The sequence below is a fragment of the Syzygium oleosum genome, unplaced genomic scaffold (assembly GCF_021117445.2).
Source record: "Syzygium oleosum isolate NSW1041296 unplaced genomic scaffold, Sole_v2.1 Sole_v2.03, whole genome shotgun sequence".
Taxonomy (NCBI): Eukaryota; Viridiplantae; Streptophyta; class Magnoliopsida; order Myrtales; family Myrtaceae; genus Syzygium; species Syzygium oleosum.
In genome coordinates this window covers 17,693,577-17,707,754 of record NW_026607487.1, presented here as the reverse complement: position 1 = coordinate 17,707,754, position 14,178 = coordinate 17,693,577, and the positions used below count along the sequence as shown (strand labels likewise).

General features: G+C 38.7%; 1 protein-coding gene and 1 pseudogene across 1 annotated transcript; one reads left to right on the top strand and one right to left on the bottom strand.

Moving 5' to 3' along the window:
* Positions 1 to 885: 885 nt before the first annotated feature.
* LOC115671885 (polygalacturonase-1 non-catalytic subunit beta-like) lies at positions 886 to 4,009 on the top strand. Its single transcript, XM_030593557.2, has 2 exons — positions 886 to 1,031; positions 2,712 to 4,009. The coding sequence occupies exons 1-2, from the start codon at positions 957 to 959 to the stop codon at positions 3,795 to 3,797; spliced, it is 1,161 nt and encodes a 386-aa protein (XP_030449417.1). The 5' UTR covers positions 886 to 956; the 3' UTR covers positions 3,798 to 4,009.
* Positions 4,010 to 9,253: 5,244 nt separating this feature from the next.
* Positions 9,254 to 11,874, bottom strand: LOC115671826 (heterogeneous nuclear ribonucleoprotein 1-like; annotated as a pseudogene).
* Between the last annotated feature and the right edge of the window lie 2,304 nt (positions 11,875 to 14,178).

The window sequence follows — 14,178 nt, the reverse complement described above, 5'->3', positions numbered from 1 at the left end:
GAAATTTTAATTTATTCAATATGATCCCTGAACTTTTAATTTGTTTAATATCGTCCCTAAACTTATTGTGCATATTCAATTTTGTCCCTGAACTATATGAAAATATTCAATGTAGTTCGAAAACTATATTGAACATTTTCATATAGTCAAGGGACCACATTAAATAAATTAAAAGTTCAAAGATAACATTGAAAATTACGCTAAAGTTCATGGATTACATTAAACAAATTAAAAGTTAATAGATCGCATTTCATATTGGGCCAAAGTTTAAGAACTGTTTGTGTCGTTATCTCTTCCCAAAAAAACCCCACATGGGAGGAAAAGGGTAAAGGATAATAGGAGTCGTCTTCATGCAATGTCTTGCCCCTTTTTTTTTAAATTTTTAACTTTTTTTTAAATTTTTCATTCTTTTTTTTCCTCCTATCTTCCTTTTCTTTTCTTTTTTGAATTTATAAAATTAGAAAATTTTTCTTTTAAAATTTTCAATTTTTTCTAGTGTGGAACTTGATGAGCGCCGCCACGTGTCTTAATAAAATTATAAAAAAAGCCGCATTAGCATTTTTTGTTAGCCAAATTGAACGGAGTTTATGAAGGGACTTTGATTGCATCAATTTAATAAGTTTTAGGATTTCTAGAGCACTAATTCCTATTTTCTATAGCAATTCATGTGCATAATGCGTGGATTGCTCCGTGGAATGGGCCAATTTAGGACGAAATACTATAATGTTGATTCCAACGGGAGTAGTCGCCACACACAACGCCAAATACTTATTTGTACGTATAAAAGGAAAACCATTTGCAAGTTCAACTAGAGACACAGTGGTTCTTTTGTTCCTTTCGATTTATCCATTTTGTCCTTATCGAATCTGTGGTCCTATAAATTCCTGGCTCAATCGACCAAACCCTATCGACAATCATCAGCATTTCCTCTCCCTGATTGAACAAATCTGAAATACATGCCCAACAGTTTCAGCACAATGGCTCTCACCTCCCTCTTCCTCCCTCTCCTCCTCCTGCTTTCTTCTCTCCATGTCAGTATTTTGTCGAGCTCTCTCATCCTCCATGCGTATCCAACTGCTCATCTCTCTCTCTTTGTGTTTTCATGCAGAGATAGGGGCTACATGTTTGATTCGATATCTTGTGTTTAATCAGTATATATACTTTTTTACCTATGAAGAAAATTTAACGCTGAAAAATTTTTGCGGCCATTTACTCCATTAGCAATTACTTCTTATCCGTTATTTTTTTTTTAAACCCAATCTCTTTATATTGGTTTACAGTGTATAGGTTATCGGACCAAATGGGCAGCCCAGGCTTCATAAGAACTATTCAATATAATTTACGCATGCAAGAAACTAAATGTTAGTTTGTACCAAAACCTAACCTCATAATATTATTTATTTCTCGCACGGGTTATCTTAACGCGTGTCAGTTGATCGATCATGTTTATGTGCTCTTTACGCTAACAAAGAAATGTGAATGAAACGTAGATGATCAAGTGAAAATATAAAGCTTTGATAATATGAAAGCATGTAAGTTGTAACAGTCATTTTAAGTGATTGAGCGTGACGTTACTACTTTCGGACACAAGCATCAGATAACATACGTTAATGATTATTAGGAATAAATTGTTGGGTCATCTATGTTCATTGTAAAGATAATTCCAATCATGTTATTATGTGGTTCTAATTTTGTGTTACGTGACTTATACTTTTTTGCATGTTCGTTACAATTTTACGTATGTCTATTTTACTTCCTTAATTCTGCCATTGCACAATTATGTTAAGTGCATAATGTCCATTCTAATCGTGATTTTGAGGGATGCTAGCTTGACGGTACCGTCACTTTCATGTAGCAATGGTGCAAAGAGAACCACTCACTTTCATACTAGCATGGGGTGGGCTCCACTTACTGTCTTGGGATAAATGTATTGAAAATCTTAAAACTTGTCACAAAATTGTAATTAAGTCCTAAAAATTTTAAAAAGTGCAATCAAATCCTAAAACTTGTCACAAAAATGTAATCAAGTCCTAAAACTTCAAAAGGCACAGTAAAGTTCTAAAACTTATCATGAAAGTGTATTCGAGTATCAAAACTTTCAAAAGGTGCAATCAACCAAAGGACTTGATTAGACCAATTTGATAAGTTTTAGGACTTAATTGCACTTATTAAAAAGTTTTGGGAATCAATTGTACTTTCGTAATAAGTTTTAGGACTCAGTTGCATTTTTTGAAAGTTTTAAAACTCAATTGTATTTTCATAACAAATTTTGCGACTTCCAATGCACATATCCCTTCTTTCTTTCTATTTTTTTTAGAGTACAATGTATTCGAGTACCAAAACTTTCAAAAGTTGCAATCAACAAAAGGACTTGATTAGACCAATTTGATAAGTTTTAGGACTTAATTGCACTTATTAAAAAGTTTTAGGAATCAATTGCACTTTCGTAATAAGTTTTAGGACTCAGTTGCATTTTTTGAAAGTTTTAAAATTCAATTGCATTTTCATAACAAATTTTGCGACTTCCAATGCACATATCCCTTCTTTCTTTCTATTTTTTTTAGAGTACAAAGAACAATGAAAAGTGAGTGGCGGAAACGGCTCCATCACTCCATTAAAAGTGACGGAGCTATCATGTAATCATTTCTCTTATATAAACTTCTAGCTCACAGTCACTCTTTGATTTTCTCCTGTGGATTGTCTTGCGACAGGTTGTCACCACCGTCGCTAGAGCCGCCCCAAAATTCGACTCCCTGGCCGGCGAGGCTAACGCGATCTCTCCCAAAGCATACCTTATCCATTACTGGGACAAGCAAATCACCAATAACCTCCCCAGGCCACCAGTCCTCTTCTCCAAAGCATCACCCCTGACCGTTGCATCCGCGGCCATCTTCACCCAACTTGTCGCTAATGACGCCATCTCCGATCACCTCCTATCTTTCTGTGAGGAGGCAAAACTACTTTGCTTCTTGAACTCATCATTTAATGGCGTCGAAGTGACAGACAGCAACTTGGAGTCTGCCGATGCTAGCAACATAAATTGGGGGCCGCCTCCCGATGCTAACAACAAGAATTTCCACTTTGATGTCGATACAACGGTGAAAGCTGATGACAAGAATGTAAATAGGGGCATGGAGCCAAGCGTGTTCTTCCGAGAGTCAATGCTGAAGAGCGGTAACGTGATGTCAATGCCCGCCCTCCGGGACAATTTGCCCAAAAGGTCATTTTTGCCCCGCGGCATATCCTCCAAATTGCCATTCTCAACCTCAAAGCTTGCAGAGCTGAAGCAAATATTCCATTCCGTTGAGAATTCCACAATGGAGAAGATCATGGCACACACACTAGGCCAGTGTGAGGGTGCGGCGATCCATGGTGAAACCAAGAGGTGCGTGGCCTCCATCGAGGACATGATCGATTTCGCCACCTCGATATTGGGTCATGACGTCGCGGTCCGATCCACGGAGGGCACCGGAGGCTCGAAGCAAGAGGTTTTGATCGGGCTGGTCATTAGGCTCAAGGGAGCCGAAGTGAGCAAGCCCGTGGCCTGTCACCAGAATCTATTTCCTTACATGGTATATCACTGCCATGCATTAGAAAACGACCGCATTTACGAAGTAGACATACTAGACCGCAAGTCCAAGGCTAAGATCAACCACGGCGTCGCCATCTGTCATATGGACACGTCGGCTTGGGGGCCTACCCACGAGGCGTTCCTCACGCTCGGGTCGGGTCCTGGCCGGATCGAGGTCTGCCATTGGGCATATGAGAACAGCATGGTATGGACAACCGCTGAGTGATAATGAAAGAACGAAGTGTGGCCAACACCGAATAAATATGGGTTCGGCCTAGTGATCAAGAGAGAACTTAGTCTCTCGCTGGCTTCAACCCAAGTCCTCATTCGCCTTATATTATCGTCTAATATAGTATCTAAATCCGATACGCAGAACTATGCGTCTGTGTTTAGTGCGTGAAAGTTGTCATGATCAGTAAATCTTAAGTGTTTTTATGATGTCTTTGTATTCTACTATGCCGTGTGTTTAGATATTCCTAACGCCTATCTCTCAATTTGCAAACTATCCTCCAAAAACTTTCATGAACTATGGCGGAGGACCAATAAGTCCACCACTCGCGAGGAAGGAAGTATTCTGACGACTGAAGATTGATGAGAGTTGTTGCCGATGGGTCTAACCGTTCCCATTATGGGTGATATTACTATGAATGTTCAATGGCGTGTAGTGGAAATTAAGGTGAATGATGTTCATCGAGAGATAGATAAAGGTTACCCTCTACTCCCGATCAGTAAAGGTGCAAAAATGGTGGTTGGGAGTCCCAACTTGATAATTCGGTACGCTTGACATTGCGGAGAAAGAGCTGCCTAGTTCAATCTTGAAATTGCAACCTCTCACTTTTCTTCTTTTGAATTTTCGTTTAAACTTTTCCGATTTTATCTTTTGTTGGCACTTTCTCAGTTACATAAATTTTGCATATCATTTATAAATTTCTCATTAATGTAAATATCATCAGATTATTGCTTTTATTTTATTGATTTTTTGGCTTTTTTTAACCGCTTGTCATTGGAAAAAAAATTCAATAAGAACCCATAATATAATAATAGACTTCTAATCCTAAAGATTTCATATGAGTCGTTCTCATGCGATAAAACGAAAAATAAAAACTAAATTTACCTGATAAAATAATGGCACCTCTATTACAATAACGAAGACTTTCTTCTTCATGTGGAGTAAGGTAGATGATTTGCAATATTCAACTAAGAAGTGCTACAACTGAAGTGTCATGTATTTACGAGAGAACATGTAATATTACTCGAAAGGGATTTAACATTTTTGAGTATGATAAATTTTCGTATTGTATATTTTCTTATTTATATAGAATTTGTCATATGATTGAGAAATCTCTATGTTTATATAGCTATACTTTTAGCTTTTACCAATTTCCTCCAAAATAATTATTACATATGGAATGATGAACGGCATATAATTATTTAAAAATTGCTGCGGCAACGAACGGAATCTTTCTAGCATCACGTTACTGCCAAGACGTTGTTATGGGCTAAGATTAGAGCAGCCCTTGGGCCTGCATCGCTGAATGTCCACTTACAGTGTACTCATTTCTTGGATGAGCATTTTTATCCAGCTCGGCAGTGATCGACCCATGTGGCCATGATGAACAGTGGAAGCAAAATTGACATTGGTGAACAGGTTTAACAGAGAAGATGTCCAGTCCAATTGAAGATATCATACAGAACCGGGGAGGACCCACCTCTCTCTCCATGTGATCCCAAAGTTTGTGGACTACTAGAGGCTCATGGAACACCCTACAAGCCTCACGAATAGTTCGAGTGGTCTGCGCAAGTGGTCCTTACTGGAGCAGCTTGCACGCAGTTATTGAAATTCAAACGAGTGACCTCCAATTTTTGAGTTAGAAATCTTTAGACTTGCAATAGGCAATTCATTTTCTTATTTTGTCCAGCTCACTGGGACAAGATGATTTTTACGAAGAACGTCTAATTGTTTTATAATCGTTGGCGGGTTTGGATAAAAGCTCTTAGGGTTTGATTGAGAAGTCTTGGTGAATCGGGTGGACAGGCTATTTGCATATGGAGAGTTCTAGTAAAATTGTTGACTGTGGAGAAATCAGCTTAGGTTCTTCATGGGAACCAAGAATCACATAGAGGGATTTATCCTATCATATGGTTGATTGTTTCCACTAAAGAACATCAAATGATAGAAAATGTGGGCTATACATATTGTGTGATGTAGTTTCATTTTGTAAATGAACCAATTAGACCTTTCCTTTCCTAATCCCCGGAAAGTAAGCACACATCTTGGAGATTTCATTTATCTCTTGTAGAAGTGATTATAATTAAGTTGCTCATGATGGCATCATGTCCCAACGACTTTAACCCGAATTCATGACTAGCGAGCCAGTTACACAGTTTATCTATTGTGATTACATGCACAGATATGGAGGTTACGTGGAGAATCTCTTCTCCATGTGAAATCGCAGTTTCCCATCTTGAAAATTTATCCGATTATTGCACGAATTGATTAATTATTCAAGGCCAGTCCAATCTGAGGCATGGATGGATGCTCTTTTATTGTTTAATTACATTATTTGGGAAGAGTTGTCCTTTACGATATTGGCATATTGCATTAAGCCATTTGTTTTACATAACCTAAGACCTTTCCTGTCTGAGGATGGATGGATGCTTTTCTTTAATCGCGTTTTTATCATGTAGATTAGTATGACTTACTACTTAAATAGATTTTGTCCTTAGCTAATTCTTAAGTGTTTTTTTCCTATTCTCTTCCATGCTTTCATCAATTACGTGGGCTTTCCCATCGCCTTCCTTTGTTTTGTGCTCAAACGTCCTACAGATTCTGCCTAATGATAGAATCCAATAAAAATCCAATCTCTCGCTCTCTATTATTTAGGACTTAGGAATTCCCCAAACACCAACTTGTTTTTTATTTTATATTTTCCTTTATATCATGCTTTTGATTAGTAGGTCACAAGTTATGGACATCATCCACATGTACACTTAACTAAATTCAAATATGGGTGATATCCATATATGTAAATACCCATTAAGAAGGCTGAGCAGAGGAAATCATGACCCTTTTTTTTTATAACAAATAGAGTCAAGGGATTGCTTAAGTTGATAACCGCAATTATATTCCTCACTCGAGCCTTAGGTTCAAATCATCACATTTGTCCAAGCACAAGCCTATGTATCAACAATAATTACTCGGTGTGTGTGGAATAAAGAAACTGCCACAACTAGTAAAGGTAAGTTAATTTCTTAAAGAGTCACGAACACCCCCATTATCATTAAAAAAAAAAACCCCAACGACTGATTGGTATTATAGATTTTTCTAATAATCAAACGGGATACAATACTTATTAATTGCAAGTTGAAGTAGAAAAACTATTAAATTTTATTTCTTTCGCTTGGCAGAGAACATTTGATATGAAACTCTAATTAATTGCAAGTTAATTAACATTATAAGTTTTGTTTCTTTCGCTTCATCCATTTGTCCTAGGGGAATCTCTCTACCTCTGCCATCAGTCCTATAAATTTCGTGCTCAATCAAGCGAACCCTCCAACATTTTCGGCATTCCCTCTCCCTAAAGAAATGAGCCAGATCAGTTTTAGCGGGAAAAGTGTCAAAAAAGTCCTAAATCTTTTGCATTTGTGTCAATTCAGTCCTAAACCTTTTTTTGTGCTAATTCAGTCCTAAACCTTTTGCATTTGTGCCAATTCAATCCTAAACATTTTGCATTTGTGCCAATTCAGTTCTTCGATACGTGAATAGCTATTAGCCGGAAGGACTGAATTGACACCAATGCAAAAGGTTTTGGACTAAATTGACATCAATGCAAAAGGTTTAAGACTAAATTGGCATCAATACAAAAGTTTAGGACTGAATTTGTACCAAAAAAATGTTTAGGACTAAATTGGCACAAATGCAAAAGGTTTAGAACTTTTTTGACACTTTTCTCCAGTTTTAGCAAAATGTCTCTCTTCTCCCTCTTCCTCATCATGCTGTTTTCACTCCATGTTAGTTTTCTCGATGTCTCTTCCCTCCCCTTCCACACACCATAATCACTACTCATCCTATCTTTGAAGTTTGCATGTGTTAGAGTAATTAAATAATAAATCACACTTTTATCTAATAGCTTAATCTTTTAAAACAGTTGGTTGTGATCCCACCAAAATCTCATATGGTATTAGAACAGGAGGTCCTGAGTTCAAATCTTTCTAGGCCCCATTTGCCTTCCCAATTAAATATTTCCACGCTTAGTTCAAAAAAACTAGACTAAGCGTGCGGGAGAGTATTAGAGTAATTAAATAATAAACCACGCCTTCATCTAATAGCTTAAGCTTTTAGAACAGTTGGTTGTGGTCCCACCAAAATCTCACAGCATGCATTAACACCCATAGTTCGTTGATCTTGTTTGTGTTCCTATATATGTTAGAAGAGACATGTGAAACACCAATAACGAAGCGTCAATCTAAATCACATATGCTAAACTAGACATGAAGCATCGACAAAGAAAATGGGGACTGTAAATCATTCAGATTGTGAACACAAGTTAAGGATTTGTCAGGAATGTTTATCATGCTATCTATTTTATTCGTAAAAGTTGATTTCATTCTTGTTATTTCGTGGGTATAACTGCTTGTTACTTTGCTTACACCCATTTGCACGTTCATTACAGTTTCATCCATGCCCCATGTATATACTGCAAGATTATTTGACCAAGTTTGTTTGGCATCGTGCTGCGGTTGTGATGTAGCCTTGTTTGTCATATAACTGAGTTGTAAAGTGTATTTTAGGGTTACCACATCTTTAAAACTGGGTGAACTATCCTAGGTGCGTCCATCATGCTAACTTTCCAGTCACTCAACGATCATTTCATTTTGGTTCCACCACTGCAGACGTCAACTCCCTTGCCGGCGATGCCAACTCAATCCCTCCCAAAAAATACCTTGTCCGTTACTGGAACGAACAAATCACCAACGACCTCGCCGTAACACCAGTGCTCATATCCAAAGTTTCACCCTTAACTACTGCAGAAACGACCCTTTTTACCCAGCTCGTGGCTAAACATGCACTACAAAAAAACAAGGTTTTAACAACGAATTTTGCGACGAAAAATTTGGCAAAATTCGTCGCTAAACGAATTTGCGAAGAATTTTGCGACGGAAAAAAATCCGTCGCTAATTCGGCATCGCAAAATTTAGCAATGGAAAATATCAATTTTCGTCGCTAATTTATGACGAAAAAAAATTCGTCGCAAAAAATTCGTCGCTAATTGTCCGTCACAAAATTCGTCGCAAATTAGCCACGAACTGTATTCGTCGCAAAATTCGTCGCTAATGTGCCACGAAATTTTTTTTTGGTCTCTAAATTGCGACGAAATGTTCTTTTTTTTTTGTCTAAAAATTGCGACGAAATGTATTCGTGGCAAAATTCGTCGCTAATTTTTGATGAATTTTTTTTTTGGTCATTAATTTGCGACCAACTGATCCATGGTGAAATTCGTCACTAATTTGCCATTCCAAATTTTGACTTTTGCCACAGACGTTGGTCCGGAACGGATTTAGTGATGATTTTTTATTAATTCTTTAGCGACAAAGTGTGCGACGAATATTGTTTACAGACGATTTGGATTTTAAATCTAATTAAAAGCAAAATTCATTTCTAGAATTTATATTTAACATTGATTAAATAATGGAGTAACTGCAGCTCCAACGGGCTCGGCGCAACGGTCGGCACAACAGTCGGCCAATGAGCGAGGCCTCGGCACGATCGTCGGCACAGCCCTCGGCCACGGCAGGGCAAGTGGCCGGGCGAGCGGGGAGCGGCAACGGGCGACGGCCTGGGCGGCTAGGCGACGAGCGGGCACCGCCTCTTCCATAGCCTCTATTACCAGCATAAAAACCACTCACGCCATAACCACTAGGGGCACCATAGCTGCTGCTGCCTCCATAAGCGCCGCCACCATACATTGGGCCCCCAAAACCATAGCCATAACCATATCCACCATAGAATGCAGCCGAGCTTCCACCGTAGCTTCCAATATAACTTCCATAGCCTCCATAACTGTCAAAACCTCCATAACCCCCGCCGAAATTTCTGCCTACTTTCCCACCAAACCCATCTCCTGGATAATATTCTTTAGCGTAACCACCCGCACTGTTGTTGAAACTGGCTCTGAATTTGGATTGGCTTCCACTGTAGTCACTACCTCCCCTTTTTGGTTCAGCCTTCTTAATTTCAACCTAAGCATTATGGTCGGAGCCACGTCAGAAGGTGCTCATCTCCGATGAACAGGAGGAGGAAGTTTCCTCCCAGTTAGGAATTATAACTCACCTGTTTCCCTCCAAGTTCATGCACTTTGCCTTCTGATATTTATCCTTTCAACAGCATCTTCTTCAGCAAATGTGACAAACCCAAAGCCTCTAGACCGTCCAGTCGTGTGGTCTAGCATTATCTGATGCTCAACTATGCCACCATAGAAAGAGAAGTACTCCTTCAACTCATCTGCAATAGTAAAGCATGGTGTCAACTGATAAATTCTCGTGTCTCAGAGAGACAAAATCAAATGTGGGATATGCCACCTTCACTCAGGAATGCTGGGAGTCCACCGACAAAGATTTTTTTTTGTCCTTAACGCCGATTTTCCTTCCATATCCTCCCGGGGGATCGTTCTCTTCACTTCTACCTGACATGATACAACATCCAAGAAAGCTCTAACATGACAAGGAAGTTGTTTTGCGTAGTAGAAAAATTGACTGGGACAGAGAATATTACCTCTCTACCGTCTATGACGTGGCATTCCTCCAAAACCTTATCAGCAACTGATGAATCAGCAAATGTGACAAATCCAAAACCTCGAGGCCTTCCAGAATACTTGTCCGTCATAATCACAGAGTCAGCAATTTCTCCATACTTGCTAAAATAATTAGTGAATCTGTCTGAAAAAAAAAATACACAAAATGCTACAAGGTTGAACAGTGTATTGGTACTTATCTATATTTGAACAGATGGCATGGTCAACATTACAACTTGGCAATACTAAAAACATGTTTACGTTTTTCATGATTAAATATCCTGTTCAATGCTGCATCCACTCCTAATGCACCTATAACCCCCCGTCTCAATCCTGAAACATGTTTAGGTGCACAAGTACTAGCCCTTGCAATTATAGGTTATTACTGACGTGTGCACGCCATGTTTGAGGAGTGACGCCGTTGCTGAAGCCAGAGGTATGCATTCAGCGAGGAACAGAAGACGGGAAAGTATCCAAATAGATGAGCAGAAGATCTCCTTAGCATCAAAATCAAATCAAAAAAAGACAGTAATTCGTGTAATTACTCGTCGAATTTAATTATAGGATAAGAGGACATAGACAGGGATTATGCCGATTATCAAAACTATATAGATCACAAATCAAGTGATGAGAAGTTGGTGAGACACATCGGAAGATAAGGATCTCTCAGGGCAGCCAAGAATAATCATCGACATTTCACTACTCTGGAAAGGACAGTGCGCAAGCACAAATTGAAATCTACAATGAGGACCGAAGATGATTTGGTTACTTCCTATTATCCACTTCATGGGACTTCTAGACATTCCCCTAAGACAGAAGAATTCGAACTTCTTAAAACATACTGATTGCTGGCAGGTAACGATACGGAGTAGCAAGCAACGTTTAGTAGTTACGAATTATGATCCTTATGCCACTAGACAGATTCGCGACACTTAGCATTAAACAGTTTGAACCCCCAATTTATCCAAATCAACAATAGAATTTCCAAGAACACGCTTCACGTCCAAAGTAATTCATGACAAATTCAGTGGCAAAACGCTCGACATACCTTCAGTAGTCTCCCATGAAATGCCTCCAACAAAGAGTTTCCTATCGCAAGAAGCGGGCCAAATAAAAAAAGAAACCCAGAATTATTCTTCGTCCGGCAATATCCCGTCATCTTGTAATAGCTCAATAAAAACCCAAGTGCGCCCAGCTTCGAAATTCCCCAATTAGCACAAAACTCCACAGAATCCGAATCAGACAGCCCTCGAAACCCGAACAAGCTAACCTCGAAGAAGAGTCGCGGTGTTCCACCGGACGCCTCCGGTCGGTTTCTTCGCCGTCGCCGCCGCTGAACGAGTCCACCTCAGGTCCGACATATCGCCGCTCCGTCTGCTGCTGCTGCTGCTGCTGATGTTGATGCTGATGCTGGTACTGCAGGAGTTGCTGATCTTCGTAGATTTCCTCCTCGCCGTCGAAGGCGAACGTGTTGTCTTCCTCGTAATGGCTCTGGCCTCCGTAATCCTCCATCGCAAATGGGCGAAGAAGACAAGAAAAAGAAAAAGAAAAAGGAATAGAGAGAAGGGGGGGAAAAGGATGGGAGGGAATTTTTCTTTTTTTTTTTGGTCAAATGGGCGGGAATTTTTCCTTTTTTTTGGTCAAATCTGTCACAAAATCCGTCGCAAATTTGTGACGGATTTATTTTTTATCGCAAATTTGCGACGGATTTATTTTTCGTTGCAAATTTGCAACGGATTTATTTTTCCGTCGCAAATTTGCGACGGATTTTGCAACGGATTCCAAAAATAAAGGGCATTTTCCAATCCGTCGCAAAATCCGTTGCTAATTTGCGACGGATTTATTTTTCCGTCGCAAATTTGCGACGGATTTATTTTTCCGTCGCAAATTTGCGACGGAATTAGCGACGGAAGTGATCTTCGCGGCACATGGCGCCCATTTTTTCAAATCCGTCACTAATTTGCAACGGAATTAGCGACGGAAATGTTTATACTGACCAATTTTTCGAATCCGTCGCTAATTCCGTCGGAACCTTGAGTAGATATGCTTCTACACTTTTACATACAATGACATATTACTCATATTTGACGAATTAGTAAATGTCATGATCTAATTCGTCTAAGGGCGGCAAGTCTGGTGATGTTTTTTTTTTTCAATTAGAGCAGCAAAGGAATGTCAAATAACTACGGGAGGTTGTTGCGAAATGGGCCGAAGTGACTAGCATTACGAACACTGTGGAGAAACATGACTGATGTGGATGTCGTTGTTACAAACAAACTCGATTGACGCTTTCTCAAATAACAATAGGGCTCTGATACCAAGTCAAGAATGTGATAAAAAAATTAAGAGCAATTGTCAAATGAAGAGTACACGAACCTATTTATCGATTTTATAGGATGACTATCTAAAAGGGTAAATATCAATTACAATCAATTAAAGAAAATATAGGGAATCTTCTAAATATTTCTCTAATAGAATGCATGCCCTCTATTCACTCATCATTCGGATGTAACCCTTTAGGAGTAATTCATCTAATTGGTTAGATCAAATTGGTTAGGTTTAAATAAGAATATCTCTTTTATATGATCTCCTATAGATATCCCTATATAGATACATTGACTTTACATTTCATACATCCACCCGATTCCGATCTATTTGAAAATTGCTATAATTTATTTACCCATATATTTATGCATACATAAGAGCTACGTGCGGAGGAAACCGCCATATTCAACTAAATAGATATCTGTGTTATCTATATCTAAGTCTTGAAAAAAAATAAGATAAGATTTGCACCGATCGAATCTAAAAAAGCTTATTTGGGACGAGAACATTTTAAGAGATTATCTAATATCTTGAGTTTATAATAGATCTTCTTATCTAATTTGAATTTGTAATATCTAATCTCTCTTAGAATTGGACGTGTAGCAAATCGTCCAATCTCTTTTGAATTTGAACTTGTGACAATCATCCAATTTAGTTTGAATTTCAATAAATAATTTGTTAGTTTGCATTAGATTGATTTCATTAGGCAATATTTAGTTTGTCTTGTGATGGAGTATATTCCTTATGTAGTCCTCGTCCTTATAACGAGAGATTGAGACATGGTAATCATCGTGATTAGACTTAGAAGAACTTAGGTTTAGTTTTAGAACACTAAAAAAAAACAAGGTTTTAGTGACGAATTTTGCGACGAAAAATTTGGCAAAATTCGTCGCTAAACGAATTTTTGCGACGGATTTATTTTTCCATCGCTAATTTGCGACGGATTTATTTTCCATCGTAAATTTGCGACGGATTTATTTTCCGTCGCAAATTAGCGACGGAATTTGTGACGGAAAATAAATCCATCACAAATTAGCGACGGAAAATAAATCCGTCGCAAATTGGCGACGGCATTTCCGACGGACAATTTGCGACGGATTTATTTTCCGTCACAAATTCCGTCGCTAATTTGCGACGACTAATTTTCCGTCGCAAATTCCATCGCTATTTTTGCGACGGATTTATTTTCCGTTGCTAATTTGCGACGAATTTTTATTTCTTGGCAAATTCCGTTGCAAATTAGCGACAAAAACTTTCCGTCGCTAATTTGCGACGGATTTATTTTTCGTCGCAAATTTCGTCGTAAATTAGCAACGAAAAATTTTCCGTCGCTAAATTTCGTGGCAAAATCCTTGTTTTTTTTGTAGTGATGCCATCTCCGATCACCTCCTATCTTTCTGCATGGCAGCACAACTGCTCTGCTTCTCAGCCTTATTATCCTATCCACTTGCCTAAGGAGACGAAAAAGGTGCCACAACACTGGCAGGTGGC